Source organism: Grammomys surdaster, unplaced genomic scaffold, assembly GCF_004785775.1.
Source record: "Grammomys surdaster isolate TR1022 unplaced genomic scaffold, NIH_TR_1.0 126278, whole genome shotgun sequence".
Classification (NCBI taxonomy): domain Eukaryota; kingdom Metazoa; phylum Chordata; class Mammalia; order Rodentia; family Muridae; genus Grammomys; species Grammomys surdaster.
Window position 1 is genome coordinate 4,570,278 of NW_021621078.1, and position 20,830 is coordinate 4,591,107.

General features: G+C 48.8%; 2 protein-coding genes across 2 annotated transcripts; both read right to left on the minus strand.

Moving 5' to 3' along the window:
- Positions 1-69: 69 nt before the first annotated feature.
- Pigs (phosphatidylinositol glycan anchor biosynthesis class S) lies at positions 70-14,905 on the minus strand. Its single transcript, XM_028759243.1, has 12 exons — positions 14,817-14,905; positions 14,453-14,592; positions 14,238-14,349; positions 10,307-10,396; positions 9,543-9,634; positions 7,215-7,422; positions 6,053-6,195; positions 5,326-5,440; positions 3,550-3,695; positions 2,924-3,024; positions 1,611-1,821; positions 70-1,104 (listed from the first exon to the last, which is right to left on the minus strand). The coding sequence occupies exons 1-12, from the start codon at positions 14,848-14,850 to the stop codon at positions 829-831; spliced, it is 1,668 nt and encodes a 555-aa protein (XP_028615076.1). The 5' UTR covers positions 14,851-14,905; the 3' UTR covers positions 70-828.
- Positions 14,906-16,694: 1,789 nt separating this feature from the next.
- Aldoc (aldolase, fructose-bisphosphate C) lies at positions 16,695-20,359 on the minus strand. Its single transcript, XM_028759316.1, has 9 exons — positions 20,218-20,359; positions 18,900-19,023; positions 18,598-18,809; positions 18,447-18,501; positions 18,203-18,363; positions 18,001-18,084; positions 17,589-17,763; positions 17,274-17,473; positions 16,695-17,154 (listed from the first exon to the last, which is right to left on the minus strand). Exons 2-9 carry the CDS (start codon positions 19,009-19,011, stop codon positions 17,062-17,064), a joined length of 1,092 nt encoding a protein of 363 aa, XP_028615149.1. The 5' UTR covers positions 19,012-19,023; positions 20,218-20,359; the 3' UTR covers positions 16,695-17,061.
- Between the last annotated feature and the right edge of the window lie 471 nt (positions 20,360-20,830).

A 20,830-nucleotide genomic window follows, 5' to 3' on the forward strand; every position in this document is an offset into this window, starting at 1 on the left:
CATGGAGGACCTGTGAGCTATAGCAGATCAGTCTTCGTCTCACACAAGAACGAGTTATGATCATATACATCAACTCATATTCAACCAATGTTTATTAATAGCCTAATGTATATTTTTAAAGAGCCCAATATACAGATCACTTTTACACGCTTATCACACGTAATCCAACCCTGTTCTAAGGGCGACGTCATCAGTGCTTTCCCACAGATGAAACCCTGAGGCTCCGGGAGGAGTGGCTTATCTAAGGCTCTCCAGTCTGTAGGTACAGAAGCCGGAGTGGGATTCAGGCTGTTGGGTTCTGAGTCAGAAATGTTTTCTCCTGCACCACACTACCTCACTGAAAGGGTAGAGGGGAACCTTAGCCACAGGGCAGAAGAGCAGGTCCTAAGCCACTGTCTCCTAGACCAGGCTGTCCCCAGTGGGTGACACCAGTCAGGAAGCTGAGGAAGGAGGGAGATGGTCTCAGAAGTGGAGAGGACGGGCTACAATTCAACCCAAGGACTCCCCTAAATTCACCTCTCAGTACATATGTATGCTGTGCTGACAGGCTGGAAGGACAAGGTACCCCTGTCCAGAGGTAGGCAGGCTTTTAAGTTCGAGGCAGATATGGAGATCCAGAAGAGTGCCTTCAGAGGCTTCTAGGCATGGAGGACCAGAGCCAGTGGACTAGGAAGGGAAGCAAGATGAGCCTACGGGGAGAGCCATCCGTGGAGAGTCCATGGGTGAGAGTGAAGACGCGTCGTCGCCAGCAGGCCTCGCCTTGGCCTCTTAGCCCAACACCTCCCAGCGTGGCTCAAGAGTAGGGCTCCCTCTGACACGCTGCCCATATCAGTCTATCTTCTCAGGCTTTTTCCAGGACTTGTGAGTTTCCAGAAAGATCTTGACCAGGGACAGGAGGATGGGCACAGCCATGGGCAAGAAGAGGGGGATGTAGATAGCAAACTTCTGGTCGTCGGGGAAATACAAGAGGTGGAGGAGTGAGGGATCAAAAAAGGCACGCTCAGAGGAGGTCACAGCTTCCTGGCTGGCAGCAAAGGCGGACGACAGGTGCCCGAGGGCTAACGCCTCTGCCGCCTTCTGGACTGCAGCCACAGCCCTATATACCTAGGAGGGTGAGGGATGGGGGTTAGCAACATGTCCTAGGTGTGAGGCAGGGGAAGGGCCCTGGCCTTTCACTACCCTCTGTCTCCCAGGGAAGTTTCCTGGAGTCCACCCAAGGTATGTGGAAGTTAGTGTTAAAAAAAAAAACAACCAAACCAAACCAAACCAACCAACCAACAAACAAACAAACAAAAAAAACTGCCAGGCAGTGGTGGCACACGCCTTTAATCCCAGCACTTGGGAGGCAGAGGCAGGCGCATTTCTGAGTTCGAGGCCAGCCTGGTCTACAGAGTGAGTTCCAGGACAGTCAGGACTATACAGAGAAACCCTGTCTCAAAAAAACTTAAAAAAAAAAAAATAAAAGAAACCATGGCTGTTGTTTATCTTCTGAGGGTCAGCTTGAAGTTTTGTCTCCACCTAGACTCCCAGTAGGGAGGAGCATGACTTCCAGAGGAAGCCTGAGGTATTTAAGGATGACATGCTTCCAAGCACCCTGGCCTATCTCTTACCTCAGAAGCCACATCATCCTTGATGACAATGTTGCTGATCTTGCCCAGAAGCTGGGCCAGGGAGGTGAGGGTGGTGGTGGCTGTGGCCAGGTTCTCCACTGAGCGAGCCCAGAGCAATCGGTCCAGCTCCCAGGTCATGAGTCCTTCACTCTTTGGTCCTGAGAGCAGGCATTTTGGAGGCACCTGGGGCTGAGCAATCCCAAAGAGCAGCCTGGGGGAATGGCACAGGAAGACCAAGTCGCTATGAACAGGTGTGCCAACTCTAAGACCCAGTCACTTTCAGTTTTACTGAGAACCACAGGGTGGGGAGTGGGGGGTGGGGGGAGGGGAGGGGAGGGATGAGCAACAGCAGCAAACAACCCAGATCTCCAAACCCCACTTTCATCAAGTTTTTCCCATTTCCACACTGGAGTTCCAAGATCTCTGAAAAAGGAGCTGTGGTTGAAGTGTTTCTGGGAGCCCCAACTTAGTTTAGTCCCCTCTCTGTACCCTTTCTTTGAGCAAATGGACTCCATGGGACAGGCACGATGGCCCCCTTTGACAAGGTGTGTGTGCTTTAAGGTACTGCTAATCATCAGAATACACTCCTATTTAACTCAGACACCTCCTTAGCATCTTCAACATAAGAGTGTCGGGTGACCACCCTCAATTCAGGGGGTTAGCACAAAATAAATAGCTATTTTATTTTTCAAAAAAAATCAAAAAGCTGGAAAGATGGTTCAGTGGTTAAAAGCAAGTGCGCTGGCTGTTCTTCAGAGGACCTGCCTCTCCAGTATCCACTTGACGGCTCACAGCTATCTGTAACTCTAGTTCCAGAGGATCCAAAGCCCTCCTCTGTCCTGTAGGCACCAGGCATACACGCAGGCAAACCATCCATACACATAAAGTAAAAAATAAAATAAAAAATTTAAAAATAGAAAAACAAGGTCTGGTAAGATAGTGTACGCCTTTAATTTCAGCACTTGCGAGGCAGAGTCAGGCAGATCTCTTTGAGTTTGAGGCCAGCCTGGTTCTACATAGCAAGTTCTAGGCCAACCAGGGCTATACAAAAAGAAAATGAAAATAACAAAACTATCTCTGTAAGCTCACCTGGAAAGTTGGCTCCTATTTCTCTGAAGGCAAGTTTTACAGCTGCTCATCCTCCTTGGAAGAGGACCACTTAGAAACCTTTCTTGGTCTCACTGGGGATCTAGGCATAGCCACAGTGCTCCACCAGGTGAGAGTTTGTTTTGCCCTGCCACCCCGTCTATACCCAAAGACTCTGGCCACATTGTCTGTAGCCACAGCCCCAAGGGGATGACGCAGGAGTTTACCTCAGCTGAGCCAGGAACACCTCCATCACCCGCACCATGTCCACCTCAACTCTCACTGGCAGCTCCGAAGCATTATAGACTTTCGGATCAACATTGTATACCTGAAAATGGGGAAGAGGCTACCTCGGTACCACACGGAACCATGCTCATCTCTGCTTAGGACCCAGAGGCCATGAAAGAAGAGGCAGATATGGATTCTGGTATTAATCCCAGGGGCATAGGAAACTTTTTTTTTTTCTTTTGAGTACCCAGCTACTTAAGTACTAAAGAAGCTTTACATACATTATTCTAACTGCCCCCTCAAATGTCCTATGAAATTCCAAACAGTCATCCCATTTTAGAATTCCTATCCATGGCCCAGAGTGTAAAAGCATGGAGGACTCCTCCAGGGAAGCTAAGAGCTAAGATGGACCGGTGCAAACTGGTAAGTTCAAAGGGTCACAGAACAAAAAGCATTGACAAAAGTGAGAAACAGCTGGGCTGGCAGAGGAGGACAGCACAGCCCTGTCACCTCCCTGGTGTATGCTCCTCCCCACAGGGGCTCAGATGCCCCCCGCCCCGATAATCTTACAGGAGTTTTCCTGAAATAAATATGGACTCTAAGGCCTGCAGAGGGTGACTATTACCATAATGCCACCCCAGCGGGGACTGTGGAAAGCATTGGTGGCCACTGGAGCTCCGTCCTTGTCCTGAATGTACAGGGGGGAGTGGGCAAGCTCCGGCACATAGAGGAGAAAGTTGAGCACAGGGTACAGGGAGGCAGCACTGGACCCTGTGGTACAAATTGTGAGTTAGAACACCAAAACCAGTGATTCCTTCATCACAATCCAAGCTCAGCCTCTCCCTAGCTGGTAGGCCTCAGTACAGTTCTTGGCCACACTCCTGCTAGGCTCCTTCCCTCCAGATGAGAGATTACAATCCTAGCTTCAAGGTTCCCCTAATTCAATGAGCACAACTGTCCATTCAAGTTCTGCCCTCTGGGCTGGTCAGATGGCTCAGTGGGTAAAGGTGCTTGCCACCAAGCCTGACGACCTGCATCTGATCCCCATGATCTACGTAATGGAAAGAGAAGATGGCCTCTCACAGGTGGTACGCTGACCTCCACAAGCACAGCACAGCAGGCCTCGCAATACCCTCTAGATGAATAAATGAATAAATAAATGTTAAAAGAAAAATCAAGGAGTTGCAAAGATGTCTCAGCTGTTAAGAGCACTGGCTGCTCTTCCAGAAGACCCAGGTTCAATTCCCAGCACCCACATAGTAGCTTACAACTGTCTGTAACTCCAGTTCCAGGGCTTCTGACACCCTCTCACAGTCATGTATGTAAGCAAAACACCAACGGCCATAAAAATAAAACGTTTGCTGGGCAGTGGTGGTGCACACCTTTAATCCCAGCACTTGGGAGGCAGAGGCAGGCGGATTTCTGAGTTTGAGGTCAGCCTGGTCTAAAGAGTGAGTTCCAGGACAGCCAGGGATATACAGAGAAACTCTGTCTCAGAAAAAACAAAGACAAAAACAAAAAAAAAAGAAAAATCAAGCTGGAGACATGGCTCAGTGGTTAAGAGCATTGACTGCTCTTCCAGAGGTCCAGAGTTCAATTCCCAGCAACCACATGGTGGCTCACAACCATCTGTAATGGGATCTGATGCCCTCTTCTGGTGTGTCTGAAGATAGCAACAATATACTCATATACATAAAATAAATAAGTAAATCTTGAAAGAAAGAAAGAAAGGAAGGAAGGAAGGAAGGAAGAAATTACAGGAAAAGAAAAATCAAATTCTGCTTTCAAGGCTGGAGCCGTAGTTCAGTTATACAAGCCTGGTATGCACAAGACCCCGAGTTTGATCCCTAGTACCAGGGAAGAAAAACTAGCGGGGGTTTTTGTTTTGTTTTTAAGTTAGGTGTGGTAGCACATGTCTATAATCTCAGCACTGGGGAGGTAGCACAGGAGGATCAGGAGTTCAAGGCCATCCTTGGCTACACAGTAAGCTTGAAGCTAGCCTAGGATACATGAGACACTGTCCCAAAAAAACAAAACAAAATAAAGCTTCCACCTTCCTGAGGTACATGAGATTCTGCCTCAAACCAAAGGGAAAGATGAAAGAGGGAGGTGGAAGAGCAGGGGAAGGAGAGAAGGGAGGGGGGCAGGGAGGGAAGGAGGGAGAAAAGGAAGGAGGAAGGGAAGGGAAGGAGGGAGGAAGGGAGAGAGAGGGAGAGAGGGAGAGAGGGAGAGAGGGAGAGAGGGAGAGAGGGAGAGGGAGAGAGAGAGAGAGAGAGAGAGAGAGAGAGAGAGAGAGCGCCTGACTAAACCTTCCCAGACCAATCCAAACCAGAAACCATCAAAGCACATAGCCACCTCCAACCCCACGCTGGCCTGACAGAAGGCCTGCTCTGGAACTCACCCAGCCGGGACTCCACTGGGTTGATGACGTGGGGGAGGCTGTGCATAGCCAAGGAGTAGCTGGATGAGGCTGGGTCAAAGCGGGGGTTCACTCCCAACATGGCATAGTAAAGGATCTGTGAGCAAAGAGGGAATAGGCCATTCCGTACACGGATTTAGAGTTTACCTTCTCAAGAGTGGAGGTACTGTGTGAAGATAGACTCAGGACAGGACAAAACCGAGACTCGGGCAAAGTACATGTATGAAAGAAAGTAACAGATTCAGGGTAAAGCTAATACTTAGAAAACCACATTATTTTGCCAGGTTTCCAGACAGTCAAAGAGGGGAACAAACAAAAATGTGTCCAAAGACCCAATCAAGTCCGCTTTTCAGAGACAACCACTGCCACTAGCAGGGCCTGATCAAAAGTCTCCGATGTTTTCCCTACAAGGACAGGATGTGATACTGAAAGCCAGCAGGGTTTTTTATGGCTTTATTGTTATAGTGTTCACATATTTCAGAAGGAAGGACACCAGAACCTGCTCTCAAGGGATCGATGGACTGACAGACATAAACAGGTGCACACAGTGCTTCCCACAAGCTACACACCCGTACCTGCTCACACAACACTGCCCTACACACAGCTGCACAAGCTAATCACGCTCTGAGAGAAGGAGAACAGATGCCCATATAAACACTGAATATGTATAGACTTTGAAAAAGACTCCATAACTCACTCCTGGTCTTACCTGAGAGTCCACAGAAAAATTCCCCGCAGCACTGAGGCGATTCAGGAAAGGCTGTACATAGCGCTGGACAGCCCCCTCAATGTCCCAGTGGACATCATGGGACTTAGGGTCTGGGTTGAGTAAACTGAAAGTGATTTCATACCCTATATGAAGAGAAGTCATAGAATTCAGAAGTACATCAAGGAAAGAGGCAGCCTATACCCCATGTCATCTGGAAGGGATAGGGATACCACAGAGGAACCAAAGAGAAGACAGAAGTGAGGTAAGAAACACTACTGAGTGCCTTAAGGAAAAAGAGAGCCAGGCAGTGCTGGCACACACCTCTGATCCCAGCATGAGGGAGGCAGAAGCAGGCAGATCTGAGTTAGAGGCCAGCCTGGTCTATGAAGTGAGTTCTGGGACCGCTAAGGATACACAGAGAAACCCTGCCTTAAAAAAGGAAAAAAGAGCCGGGCAGTGGTAGCGTATGCCTTTAATCCTAGCACTCGGGAAGCAGAGGTAGGTGGATTTCTGAGTTCAAGGCCAGCCTGGTCTACAGAGTGAGTTCCAGGACAGCCAGGGCTACACAGAGAACCCTGTCTCGAAAATCCAAACAAAAAAAAAAAAAAAAAGAAAAAAAGAAAAGGAGAAGCCAAGCAAAGTGACTCCTGTTTTTTTAATCATTGCACTCCAGAAACAGGCAGAAGGATCTGTGAGTTCAAGGCCAGCCTGCTCTACATAGAGAGTTCTGGGACAGTCAGGGCTACACAGAGAAAATCTGTCTCAAAAAAAGAAAGAAAGAAAGAAAGAAAGAAAGAAAGAAAGGAAGGAAGGAAGGAAGGAAGGAAGGAAGGAAGGAAGGAAGGAAGGAAGAGGAAAGAAAAAACAGAGGGAGGAGAGATGGTTTAGAGCTTTAAAGTATTTGTTGCTCTTGCAGAAGAGCCTTATGGTGGCTCACAACCATCTTAACTCCAGTTCCAGGGAATCTGACACCCTCTTCTGATCTCCAAGCATGCATCCTGCACACATACACACATGCAAACACCACACTCATTCACATAAAATAAATAAATCTAAAAAAAATTGAAATGGAGACTAAAGAAAGACATAAGCAGTTTTCATGGATCTCCCTAGTGTTCCCCTCTTTTCTTCTCCCATTCTAACACAGAGCCCAAAGCCCTACCTAAGCTGGACTTGAGCGGCCGCCTCTTGTCAGAGCTCCACTTGTCCTCGGGGAGGTGGTCAGCCAGAGCAGCAGCAAGCACATCCTCTGTTAAAGACATGGCCTGGGCTACTTGGATTATGCGACGGCCAATGATGTTGAAAGCTTCCCGGTGGATCATCCCCCGGACCACTGCCGTCCTCTCAGGCCCGATGTAGCTCATCATGTCCTGTGCACGGTACAGAGGGATGGGATGCCACAGGTACCTCCTCCTCCTCCTTCTCCCCCCCCCTCTTTTTTTTGAGATAGCCTCTTGATATAACCCAGGCTAAGATTTGAGACTCTCCTGCCTCAGCTTTCCAAATGATGAAATTATAAGCATGCACCATTACATAAGCCCAGTTCTGGTTCCCATCTTAAGGAATTTGGCCTACTATCATCAGCTAAAAGGTTTTACCATTCTTTAGACTTGTAGTGAGCTGGGCTTTTTCTGTTTTTCTTTTTTTTTTTTTTACCCCAAAATAGGGTTTCTCTGTGTAGCCCCAGCTATCCTGGAACTCATTCTGTAGACCAGGGTGGCCTGGAACTGAAGAAATCCACCTGCCTCTGCCTCCTGAGTGCTGGGATTAATGGCGTGCACCACCACCGCCCAGTTACGCTTTTCTCTCATTATCTATCTAATTATCTATCTATCTATCTATCTATCTATCTATCTATCTATCTATCTATCAATCAATCAATATCTCTGTTTCTCTCTCTTGTTTTTTGGTTAGTTTGTTTTTTAAAGACACAGTTTGGACTGGAGAGACAGCGCAGCTGTTAAGATTCCACTCCTAGCACATATATGGTTAGCTCACAACTGTCTATAACACCAGTTCCAGGTGATCTGATGCCTCCATCTGCACAGACGTGCAGGCAAAACAAAATGAAATATAAGAAACAAATAAAGGCTTATTTTATCTTATTTTGTATGTATGAGTATTTGCATGCAGAGAGGTATGTGCACCATGTGGATGCCTGGTGCTAAGAGGGGCCTGAAAAAGGCACTGGATCCCCTAGAATTAGTTAGAGACTATCATAAGCCCCATGTGGGGGCTGGGAACTGAACCGGGGTAGATTCTCTGCAAGAATAGCAAGGGCTCTTAATGAGTCATTTCTCCAGCTCCTTTTTTGGTATTATTTATTTATTTGTTTGTTTGTTTATTTATTTATTTGAAAAAAGATCTTGTGTAACCCAGGTTGGCCTTGAGCTATGCAGCTGAGAATAAACTTGAATTCCTGATTCTCTCGCCTCCACACTCCACCCTACCCCCAGTTACAGGCATGTGCTACAATGTCTGCTTTCTTCATGGCATTTTCTTCATTAATTTGGTATTCCTGAACATTGAGCTTGTATGAGCACTCTCATATATTTCCATTCCTTTCTCCTTCACAGTAGATCCAAGTGCAGGCAACATTTAAATCTTTAGGATTTCGTAAAATGCTGAATTAGAAACCAAGAGTTGACACACCAAGCAAGAAAGGCATATTCAACAAATGCCCAAGTACAGTCTCTGAAAAAGGCCCAGGGCCAGAGGCAAGCATGCATACAGCACTACACCTTAGGCCCACCAAATGTCCACTAGTCACAGGACAGACATTAGACTTGATTATACAGTGAAATACAGGATTAGCTACACACGTCACCACATATGGTTCTCTAAAATTCTGAACAAAATCAAAGTAGCAGAACGAAGAGTGGTATCATACATCTATGTTTGGTGGTGCACACCTTCAACCCTAGAACTCGCAAGGCAGAGGCAGGTAGAATTTTGTAAGTTCAGGTCAGCCTGGTCTATATAACAAGTTCCAAGATAGCTAGAGGTACAGCACAGAAAAACCCTGTCTCAAAAAAAAAAAAAAAAAAAAAAGAGGGGGGAAGGTTGGACTGAAGATGTCACTCAGTTGGTAGAGTGCTTGCTTATCCTGCAGGAAGCCTAGGGTTCAAACCCTGGCACTGCATAAAACAGGCACAGTGTTGCCCTGTAATTGCAGCACTTGGGAGGTACCCTGGTGGAGAAGGATGGGAAATTCAAGGCCATCCTTGGTACAAATTGAGACCAGCCCTCAATTTGTTATATGAGACTCTGTCTCTAAAAACCAGTCACTAGCATTTTGACCATACACTGGTCTTGGGCTTAGAAACACCCAAATTATTATAAGTGAATAAACCCCACTGGTAGGTTTATTTTAAAATGTGGAACTTTCTGTAGCAGGTAGGAGTTACAGGCAGCACTCCTATTAGAAGGTGGCTTGGGAGAGGATGAGCTGACAGAAAACGCAAGTTACCAGTGGCTCTGCTCACCCTACCTGGGGAAGAAGGGAGGAGTGTTCCGAGATCACATACACAGTCAGGGAGCCCTCTGCTTGCTTCTCTGGCTCAGCTAACATGGCTTTGGCCTCTGGGGACAGCAGTAGTGATAGACCAGAAGAAACATTAGTCCAACTTTCCCAGGTCCCCAGAGTACTCGAGCCAATCTTCCCAAACACCTAGCAAATTCGGTAGCCTGGCTTGAGCAAGCTGGGCCACCTCTCACAGGAGGACTTGGCTGAACCCCAAGGCATCTCTCTTTCAGCCTTCTCAGAGGAGCTTCGGTGGTTAAGACACAGCTTGGGAGTCACACTTAGTGTCCCAGTTAGGGCTCCACTGCTGCTGTGATAACACGTCATGACCAAAGCAATCTGGGGATAAAAGGGTTTATTTCAGCTTACGCTTCCAGGTCCATCTCTGAGGAAGCCAGGGCAGAAGCTCGAGCAGGGCAGGAACCTGGAGACAGGAGCTGAGGCAGAGGCCATGGAGGGGCGCTGCTCACTGGCTTGTTCCTCATGGCTTGCTCAGAATGCTTTCTTATAGAACTCAGGACCATCAGCCCAGGGACAGTACCACCCACAATGGGCTGGGCCCTCCCCCATGGATCACTAATAAAAAATCCTTACAGCTGGGTCTTATGGAGGCATTTTCTCAGTTGAATTTCCCTCCTTTCAGATAACTCTAGCTTGTGCCCAGTTGACATAAAACTAACCAGCACAGAAGACCGGAAGGAAAAGGGGGCATCTCACCAAACCTGTCATACCATGCACACTGCTCAGTGACAGTGCCTCCTCCTCGTGCTCCAAAGCTCTCCGGTAGGCCTTCTGGAATCGGCACTTGATTTTCATTTTGTCTGGAAGGAAGAACACAAGAAGGGCGTGAGATCTGATGGGCCCACCCAGCCGAGCACCTCCAGCACCAAGGACAGCAGGATGGCTCTTCAGAGAAAGAACATGCACCAGGAAGCAACAACAGCCACTCCAATCATTTCTGCTAAGATGACAGTAGACACATGACATTTTCCTTTTGCCCCAGCCCCTGCCCCTGCCTGTGAGCTCACTGGTCCTCCTAACAGAAATCCCCAAACTGGGGGAGTTTGTTTCAATGTACATTATACTGCTTGGGGAGAGGAGAAAAACCATATGGTCGGTCATTCCAACTGCTGTCCCCAAGTAACCAGTCAGTGAACACTGAGAAAAGCAGCGCACCAAGTACAATTCAGTAAGTTAGCAATAAAACAAGGTTGCCTGCTGTCTCCTCTACTGGACAGGGTCCTTAACGTTGACCAATGTAGTAAAGAAAACGAAACCTAAAAAACTCAGAAGTGGGCTGCAGGGATGATTTGGTGGATTAAGAGTGTGCTGCACAAACACAAAGATCTGAGCTCACACTCCCAGTTTCCACATGAAAGCCACATGTGGGGCACACGGCTGCAACCTCAGTGCTGGGGAGTAGAGGCAGGGGACTCCCAGGGCAGCCAACCTGGCTGATCGGGGGCTACACAGAGAGATACTACCTCCAGAAACAAGCAAACAAAACTAAAGTGAGTAAAAGAAAGAAAGAAAATTACAAAACTTTTGTAAAAGCATTAGATATGGATATGTGGACACGGCTGTTGCATAGCGCCTGGAGATTTAAGGGATTCTGAGATAACTCAAGGTTAGTGAGCAGCCCTGCCTTAAAAAGTAAGGTGGAGGGCTGGAGAGACGACTCAGCAGTTAAGAGTACTGACTCCTTTCCAGAGGTCCTGAGTTCAATTCCCAGCAACCACATGGTGGCACACAACCATCAGTAATGGTATCCGATGCCCTCTTCTGGTGTGTCTGAAGACAGCAACAGTGTACTCACATACATAAGGTAAATAAATAATTCTTAAAAAAAAAAAGTAAGGTGGAAAGCAATAGAAGAAGACAACGGACACTGGCATACTCATATGCACACAAGCATGCATCCATGCGTTCTCTCTCTCTCTCACTTTCTCTCCCTCCCTCTCTCTCTCTCTCTCTCTCTCTCTCTCTCTCACACACACACACACACACACACACACACACACAAGCTAAAATAAATATCTATCTTTGAAGTACTATGATTATTTCTCACACACACAAAACAAGAACCAGGGGCTGGAGAGAGCGCTCAGCAATTACGAGTACTGGCTGTTCTTCCAGAGGACCAGGGTTCAGTTCCCAGCACCCACATAGTACATTCTCCAGTCCCAAAGAATTTGATTCCCTTTTCTGGCCTCCACACACATGTAGTACACAGTCAGGCAAACACTCATACATACACATAAAATAAAAATAAAATCTAATTTTAAAAATTCTTGTTTAGCCGGGCAGTGGTGGTGCACGCCTTTAATCCCAGCACTTGGGAAGCAGAGGCAGGTAGATTTCTGAGTTCGAGGCCAGCCTGGTCTACAGAATGAGTTCCAGGACAGCCAGGACTACACAGAAAAACCCTGTCTCAAAAAAATATATATATATTCTTGTTTAAAAAGAGAATCAACTGAAAAACTGCTAGCCCTAGGAATAGTTCAGCAAGATGGCCACACACAGACTGAGTAACAGACCCATAGCTGCACCAAGTCTGAGGTGACTCACTGTGAGCCAGGAGCTAAAGCCAGCCACAGCTGCACATATCTGTAATCCCTGCATTCAAGAGGCTGAGGCAGGAGAATGGACACAAGTCCGAAGCCAGCTAGAGATACACAGGAGACACTGTCTCAATAAAGAAACAAGCAAACAGAAAGTGAACTAGAAGAAAGAAAGAAAATGACAAATGACTTTTGTAAAAGCACTAGCTATGGAAATGTAAAGTAAAGCCTAGAGACATAAGGAATGCTAAGAGAGCTCAGATGGCTTTAATACTGTACTTCCTTTATACGAGACAGGGTTTCACTATGAGCCCTGGCTAGTCTGGAACTTGCTACGTAGACCAGGCTGGCCTGGAACTCAGAGATCCATTTGCCTCTGCTTCCTGAGATCTGGGATTGAAGGAATCCACCACCACCGCCACACAGGTGGCTAAAGTGATTTCAAGAGTGAGACAGAAAGCAACCGTTCTTTCTAAACACCAGGGGCTGCTGCTTCAAAACACAAAGGGTGCTTGAAAGATCTCAGGGGACGCTGTGTCCTGTAAGCAGCTGCTGCTGAAAAGCTAGTGAAGGAATTATAAAAGGTCCTTGATGACTCTCAAATTGTTATTTTAATTCTAGAACCAAAGATCACATTCTAGCATCAAAGAAAATACTGATGAAAAAACAAAACTGAGCCGGGAGGTGGTGGCGCACGCCTTTAATCCCAGCACTTGGGAGGCAGAGGCAGGCCGATCTCTGAGTTCGAGAGTTCAAGGCTAGCCTGGTCTACAGAGTGAGTTCCAGGAGAGCCAGGACTATACACAGAGAAACCCTGTCTCGAAAAACCAAAAAAAAGAAAAAAAAAAAGAAAAAAAAAAACTGAACTTGAGATTATGCCGTAAAGATCAGAGTCCTTGCCAGCCAAGCCATGGTACAGGTCTGGTCTACACAGCAAGTTCTAGGACAGCCAGGGCTACCCAAAGAAACCCTGCCTCGAAGGAAAAAACAAAAAACAAAACAAAAAACAAAAAACAAAAACAAAAAAGAAAAAAAAAAACCAAACCCCAAAACAGAAGCATACACTGATGAGATGGCTCAGCAGTTAAGAACATTGAGCTCCCGCCCCAATCTGTCCTGAGTTCGATTCCCAGCAACCACATGCTGGCTCACAATCATCTATAATGGGATCCAATGCCCTCTTTTTTTTTTTTTTTTTTGGTGGGGGGAGGGTTGAGACAGGGTTTCTCTGTGTAGCCCTGGCTGTCCTGGAACTCATTCTGTAGACCAGGCTGACCTCGAACTCAGAAATTCGCCTGCCTCTGCCTCATCCAATGCCCTCTTAAGGTGTGCCTAAAGACAGTAACAGCGGATTCATATACATAAAATAAATATTTTTTTCTTTCCTCTCTGGAGGTGAGAATGAAGTCCAGGCTCTCCTGTGACTCTACCACTAGACCAAACCTCCAGTCTTACAGTATTTTGCCTGTTTCTTTCTCTCTGATGTGACTATAAACATCTTAAAAACATTACTAATTTATTATTCACCCTCAAGTCCTTGGTACCTAACAAAGTGGCTAACAATAAAGTGTGTGATGTCAAAATGACAAAGGTCTGGATACACATCCAGTGTAATCTCAAACTCCTGTTTTCTTTCAGCTACACCCTGCTTTCCCTATACACTGATGGGTATCAATTGCTAAGGATAAGGTAGCATAATCGACCTTATGAATTAAATCACCGTCATAACGACAGACACTGTACTTAAGGCCAACACATCCCTCCAAATAAACACACTGTTCATTCCAAAGGAGATCTTTTTCCTTGGATTTGGGGGACACAGGGGATGGCTCAGTGAGTAAAGGCATTTGCTACCAAGCCTGATGACCCGAGTTGGATCCCCAAGACCAGGACCCATACAGTGGGAGGAGAAATGATTCCCTCAAGTGGTCTTCTGACCTCCACAGCACACACACACACGCACACGCACACTAAATAAATGTAATAAAACATTTTAAAGCAAGTTATGAGACGCCCACGCTCCTCCTACGCAATCCAACTCTGGGTTTTGGGTCTAGTTCAGATGGAAAAAGCAGCTCTGACACCTCTCAAGGGAACTCACATTTCAGAGGGATCTCTCGCTCATGCACAACGGTGAAGGGTAGCTTCTCCTGGTCGTCCAGGGGCACAGAGTCCCGAGTAAACACAACTGTGACTGGCACCGTAAGCCGGAGCTGCGCGAGGAATGAGGGGCATCGGGGCCTTTAGCAACGTCTGCACCTTACAGGTGGGCTGTCCCCTGGTCCCCCAGCCCCGGTCCTCCCCACCTAGTCTCACCTGCAGAGCATTCAGCCCACTGATCTCTGAGTAAGGCAATGGGGCCCGGTAGGTCTCCGTCGTCTTCCACCAGAGCGGCAGTCCCAGACAGATGGCCACCGCGGCGAAGAAAAGCGCGGCACGCTTGCCTCGGACCACCTCTGAGGGCACAGAGGGTCGAATAAGGCGCGGGAACCAGGGTGCAATGCCCGCCACACCGAGATCACGAAGGAGTGCAGGCGGCCGGGAACCCCGAGGAAGCCGCTCCTGTGTGGCGGGCCCCTAAGCCCAGGCTGAAGGGAGCTGTCAGGCTTTTCGCGTCCCACCCAAACATTTCCGCCCGCGAGACCTCCCCGCTGCGCCTTCCACCCGAAACCCACCGCACCTAGGTCCGTAGCCGCGGCTCCCGCGGCCGCCATGCTCCCTTCCGGCTCCCTTCAGGTCACCGATGGGTCGGGGCTTCATGAGCTTTCTCCAATCGGAAACTCCAGAATGAGGGGGCGGGACCACGGCGCGAGACCGCTGCCAATCGCGAGCGACATTGCTGACGCACCCGAGTTCGCAGGCGGAGCCTGAGAGGGAGTATCCGCCCCTCTATACCAGTCTGACCCTGGTTTTCCCGAAGCGCTCCACAATGCCAGTTTACAGAGAAAGCAATACTCGCTATAGAGCCCAGACTGGCCTCGGACTCTGGGACAACCCCCTGCCTCAGCCCCTCCAGTGCAGGGGATTACAGGCATGCACCATCACGCTCAGCGGAAGGGGAATATTTACTTAAATGAAGCCGAGCTTATCAAGAACCTGACTCCGGAAAAGCCTTCTAATATCACCTCTAACATAGGTCTTCTCTTCAGAACACCAGCTCTTCAAAGCTTAAAGACAGAACTGACAAAACGGTGACTTTTTAGCATGATTGGCTACTATGTGATTAATTTTATTTTAGTTAGTGTTGAGATAGATCTTCCTATATGATCCAGAAGGTTAAAGTGATCCTATTAATGTCTAATGCTGGGGCTGGAGAGATGGCTCAGTGGTTAAGAGCACTGACTGCTCTTCTAGAGGTCCTGAGTTCAAATCCCAGCAACCACATGGTGGCTCACAACCATCTGTAATGAGATTTGATGCCCTCTTCTGGTGTGTCTGAAGACAGCTACAGTGTACTCATATAAATGAAATAAATAAATCTTTAAAAAAAAAATGTCTAATGCTTCAGCTTCCCAAGTAGCCGAGACTGTAGACACAGGTCACCACATCCAGCTTCTAGGATTTAAAAAGCGGTTTCAATTTGAGCGATTTAGGATGCCTCATTGAAAATTCCCGCCGGGCAGTGGTGGCACATGCCTTTAATCCCAGCACTTGGGATGCAGAGGCAGGCAGATTTCTGAGTTCGAGGCCAGCCTGGTCTACAGAGTGAGTTCCAGGACAGCCAGGGCTCCACAGAGAAACCCTGTCTCGAAAAACCAAAAAAAAAAAAAGAAAGAAAGAAAGAAAGAGAGAGAGAAAAGGACAACGATACGGTACAGAGCTGTGATAATGCATATAATAGTGGTTAGAAGAACAGTGCCTGGCAGAAGCATACAGAAATCACTGCATTAGCTGCTTTGGTTATAAGGTCAGGCCACACAGAGCAGAGTATCAATGATTTTTCCAGTTCACACCAGTCTAGTGTCACCCTACTTCTCACACGCTAGCCCAGTGGTGATCATTCACCACAGAGCCCTATCAGTTCTAACTTTGTCCAGACGCTCAGATGAATCCCTTCTCTACATGGAAGTGGGTCATAGCCCTTGGCAAGCTCCTAAACACCCTACTTTGCTCTGCAGCCCAGAGTCTTGGAAGGTTTCCTTATTGGAAAAGGCATAAGTGCACATTCTTCTGAAATGGGAAAGAACTGGCCCACTCTGGTCCTCTTGACTCCCTGCTTCGAACCTTGCACAAAATCTGTTTCAGGAGTTTCTCATAGTGCCGGAGCTTCAGTCCAGAATCCTTTGATGTGTCAGTAGTCCCTGGAAGACCTGTACTTCCCCTTACCCTCTTACAACTCCAGCTTTGGAAATCAGCAGGTAGGAGCCTGAGCTGGGGGTGGTGAAGCAGGTGAAGCCTTCCTCCACAAACCTGAAGCCCAGTAAAACTCAGATCTCACCTTCCTTCCCACCACCATAGTCAGAGGGCTCTGAGATAGGCTCGGTAAGAGATCACATACATGGAGATAGACTTTGCTGTGTGTGATAGACAGACAGACAGACAGACAGACAGAGGCACATTGTGTTTTGCTCTCATTTATTTGCTATGCACTCAGAGCATGAGTCAGGGCCGGGGTTTACATCCCCGATCCCAAGAGAGAAGGTCAGCAAGCAGAGCCCAAGGACAAACTACACCGTCAAGGGAAACCCTAAGGGATGGTGGAGACAGGGCAAAGGTCCACATGGTCTGTTCTGACTTCTACACATGGGCGGCCCTCTCTACCCTCCCAGCCTGTGGTCTCGGGGGCAGCGATGTGAGCTGTGAGGTGAGTTGGCGCTGGATAAAGATATCTCTGTTCTGCACGGCTAGACGGCCCTGGCTGTGACTATAGGCAAAATGGGGTGTGCATTGCTAGGCCAAGGGCTGTGGGGTCGAGTAAGCGTGCCTCAGTAGGCATGGTTGGCGACGTAGAGGGACTGTGCTGCTGCTCCACCATCTCCACTGCCTTCATATCTGCCCTGGGCTGCAAGCCCGTTCATCTGCAAAACAGAATGGGATTAGATGAGCAGACTGAGCCAGACCACAGATGTGAAACGCTGCCGGGTTTGGGACCTCTGTGGTATCCCTAATCCCTCCCCAGTCACCTTCTGCTCCCTACCTCTGCCCGCTTGATAAACTCCTCAGTAGCAGCCCCAGCATTATCCTTTTGTCCTCTCCAAGCATTGAGTGCAGATGCCTGCAGGGCACGCCCATAGGAGAAGGTGAGAGCCCAGGGCCGGGGGAGTGGGCAGCGATTGATGGCATTGAGGTTGAGTGATGCCTCTTCTTCACTCTGACCCCCAGACAGGAAAGTCACCCCTGGAGTAGGAGAAGACAGACTGACTGATCATTCTCTGTTTTGTCCGGGGTAAAGGATCCCAGTGTCACAGAAAAACCTGATGTCAGACCTGAAGGCATAGGAACAATTTAGTACCTGGGACAGCTGGGGGCACAGTACGACGCAGGGCAGTGACAGTTGCCATGGCGATCTCTTCTGGGCTATATTTGATGGGACAAGCATGGCCAGGGGTCACCATGTTAGGCTTGAGCAGAGTCCCTTCCAGGTATACATGATGATCACTCAGGGCCTTGTACACAGCAGCCAGGACCTGGAGAGGAGAGGAGATTTATGTAGGGCTGGGACCACTGCCTAGTGCACTGTGCTCCCCATCCAGGGGTAGGTGGGTACAGGAAACCATGGGCTCCATATAGGCTGATTCTCTGAAGCCTGTTTTGGAATCAGCAAAGATCCTTAAGGGAGAGTGCGCCTGGATCTTAGCAGGGATGGGGTAGAGGCACCCCTGCTAGGCTGTCCCGGCCATGTTTGAGTTCAGCTGTGGTCTTACCTTCTCTGTAACATACTGGCAACGTTTGAGGTCATGGTCTCCATCAGGGAGGATCTCAGGCTCCACGATAGGCACGATGCCATTCTGAAAGCAAGAGCAGGGTTAACTGGAAGGGGGAGAAGACAGGATGGGAGGAAGCTAGGAAAGCACATCTCCACCAGGCCCGGGGCACCCGTCCAACCACCCAACCCCCAGGACACACCTGCTGGCAGATGCTGGCATAGCGGGCCAGCACATTGGCATTCTCCAGTATGGCCAGTGCTGAGGGTGTGCGATCACTGATTTTCAGTACACAGCGCCATTTGGCAAAGTCAGCACCATCCTTCTTATACTGAGCACAGCGTTCCAAGAGCCCATCCAGCCCTGAAAACACAGTGCTAGCCTCACCACCCTGCCCCGTCCTGCCAGCATCGACATGTCCCACCCTGTACCCACCTACCATGTACCTTGAGTGGTGGTTTCCCCATCAGTCCCAGCTAGAGGCACTACCCCCTTGTCAACCTGCAAGGGATACACAAATAGATGGCTGGCCTGTCACTCCTCTTATATACTAATTTCCACACCTAGCCCCCCTAGGCATGGCCAGGGATTACGTACCTTGATGCCTACAAGAATGCCCTTATCCTGGATAGTACGGACGAAGGGGACACCATTGTCATCTTTCTGGTAGAGTGTCTCATGGAAGAAGATGACCCCCCCAATGCACTTTTTCACACGGTCATCAGCACTGAATAGGACCTGGCGGTACAGCCGGCGATTCTCCTCAGTGTTCTCCACGCCAATTTGGCTCAGCCTTTTGGCCATGCTGCCTAGAAGCAAGCAAAGGGGAGAGAGACTTGTTCTTTGGCTAGAACTCCCTGGCGACTTCTCCTCAACCCTGACCACAGGCTCCTACTTACCTACAGACTCATCTGCAGCCAGAATGCCCTTGCCTGGAGCCACGATCCGTAGAGCAATATCCGACAACTCCTTCTTCTGCTCAGCAGAAAGAGCTGGGTATGAGTGGGGCATGGTGACAGTTGTCTGGAATGGAGACAAGACATAAGCGCTAGACTCCAACTACCTTCTGCTTCCTCTCCTAACCAAACAGGCTTCCCAGCACAGGGCTATGAACAGGAGAGCAGCCTTTGGCCTGGGGCCTGGCATCAAAGTGGTATCAATCTCGTTGACAGCTAACAGAGTTAGGGCCCCAGTTCCCACATCTCCTTTTGTTCCTGGTGGGCACTCTTCCCAGCTGCAGGAGAGATACAGCATGGGGGATGGGAGGTGGCAGCCCTGAAGCCACAGGTCTTCCTGGAAACTGCTGCCAGGTCGAGAATGCCAGCTCTTCTTTCACTGAATCTGGCCCCTTCTTGAGGTAAACAGAAAACCTGTTGTGTTTTTTTTTCCTGCTTCCCTTTTCTTTTCTTCAAAAGGGTCCCTAAGTGGGCGGGGGGGGGGGAATGACTTTTTTCCGAAGATTTGTGAATGAGACATTTAACCTACAGTGTCCTTCCCCAAGTTTAGTGGAAGGCAGAGGGTAAGTCAGAGAGTAGCAGTGATACTGGTAACAGCCCCAGCCATACTACTATGCTACTGCCTACTCCCCTACCTATGTTGGAGAGTCACCCCAGAGGCTGCAAGTATGGTAGGAAAGAAGCTAGCTATATTCACGTACATGAGAGGACAGGAAAGGGACATCACCAGAACATCTCTAGTACCCAGCATTCCCTCAGATGCAAGAGGCACAGGAAATAGGGAGGTTTGATTCCCCACAACTCAGACTCCTAGTGGGGATCCAGAGGCAAGGAATTAAGGCTGAGTGAGTGGATTATGGGAAAAAGGGAGAGATGCAGGAAAAGCAGGAAGGAGACCTGGGAGAGGTGAGACTGGTAACGGTGATACAGGCTAACCAATCCTGATGCTCTTCCTGGGCCTATACCCTAGACCAGGGGACAAGCCTAGAAGGACCAGAAATGGACTGAGATTAAAATGCCCTGGGTAGGATACACCGACACCAGCGAAAAAGTCCTGGAGGCAGAAGAAGACTTGGAACTGGAAAAGAGAACTAGAAGGAAGGAGAGAAGCGGGGGTTTTTCTGAGCCATGGGGTTTCAAACCCTTTCAAACCCACAGAAAGCAGAGGAACTAGGGCCCCAGGGAGCAGGGCAAGGACAGCAGGGGAAGACAAACGGGGACTCGAGCATCTCCGTCTCACCCGTCTCACCCGGGACCTTACCTATACTCAGCCAGTCAGCCAGTCAGCCAGTCAGCAGCCAGAGCCACAGGCACAGCTCAACTTTTGGTCTGATTAGCAACCGACAGTAGCTCAGTCCAAGCTGGAGTAAATAAGGCAGCAGCAGATGCCGCAGAGCTACGTGACTCCCTGGGGGCGTGACAGACACCTCCCATCCTGGCCCCGCCCTCTCCCCAGGACTGGTCTAGGGTAAAGCCACGCCTTCAGAGGTGGAGTAGTGAGGTGGAGTGATTCCTCTGCCAGGGTCCTCAAGGTTGTTAGAGACGATGCCCCTCCCACATCATGGAACCCTGCCACCAGGGCCCTAAAGGAAAGAGATGGACTTGTGTTTGTGTCTACCATAATCAGTCTTTTGCTGTGAAAGGCATTATTCGGAATGTTGAGGATTAAGCCTGGTTAAGGAGACATCTAAACATCAGCAGGTGGAAGGTGGGACAGAGGCCCACCTAACAGGGTGCCCCACTTCAAGGCACTTCTGTTCTCTGCCCAGTATTTACCAGGGCCCGCCCCCCACCCTGAGGGGGATGGGGGAATTAAGTGAATGGAGTCTTTTCTGTTCCCCCCAGGCAGTGATCCAGGGAACAGGCAGTCCACT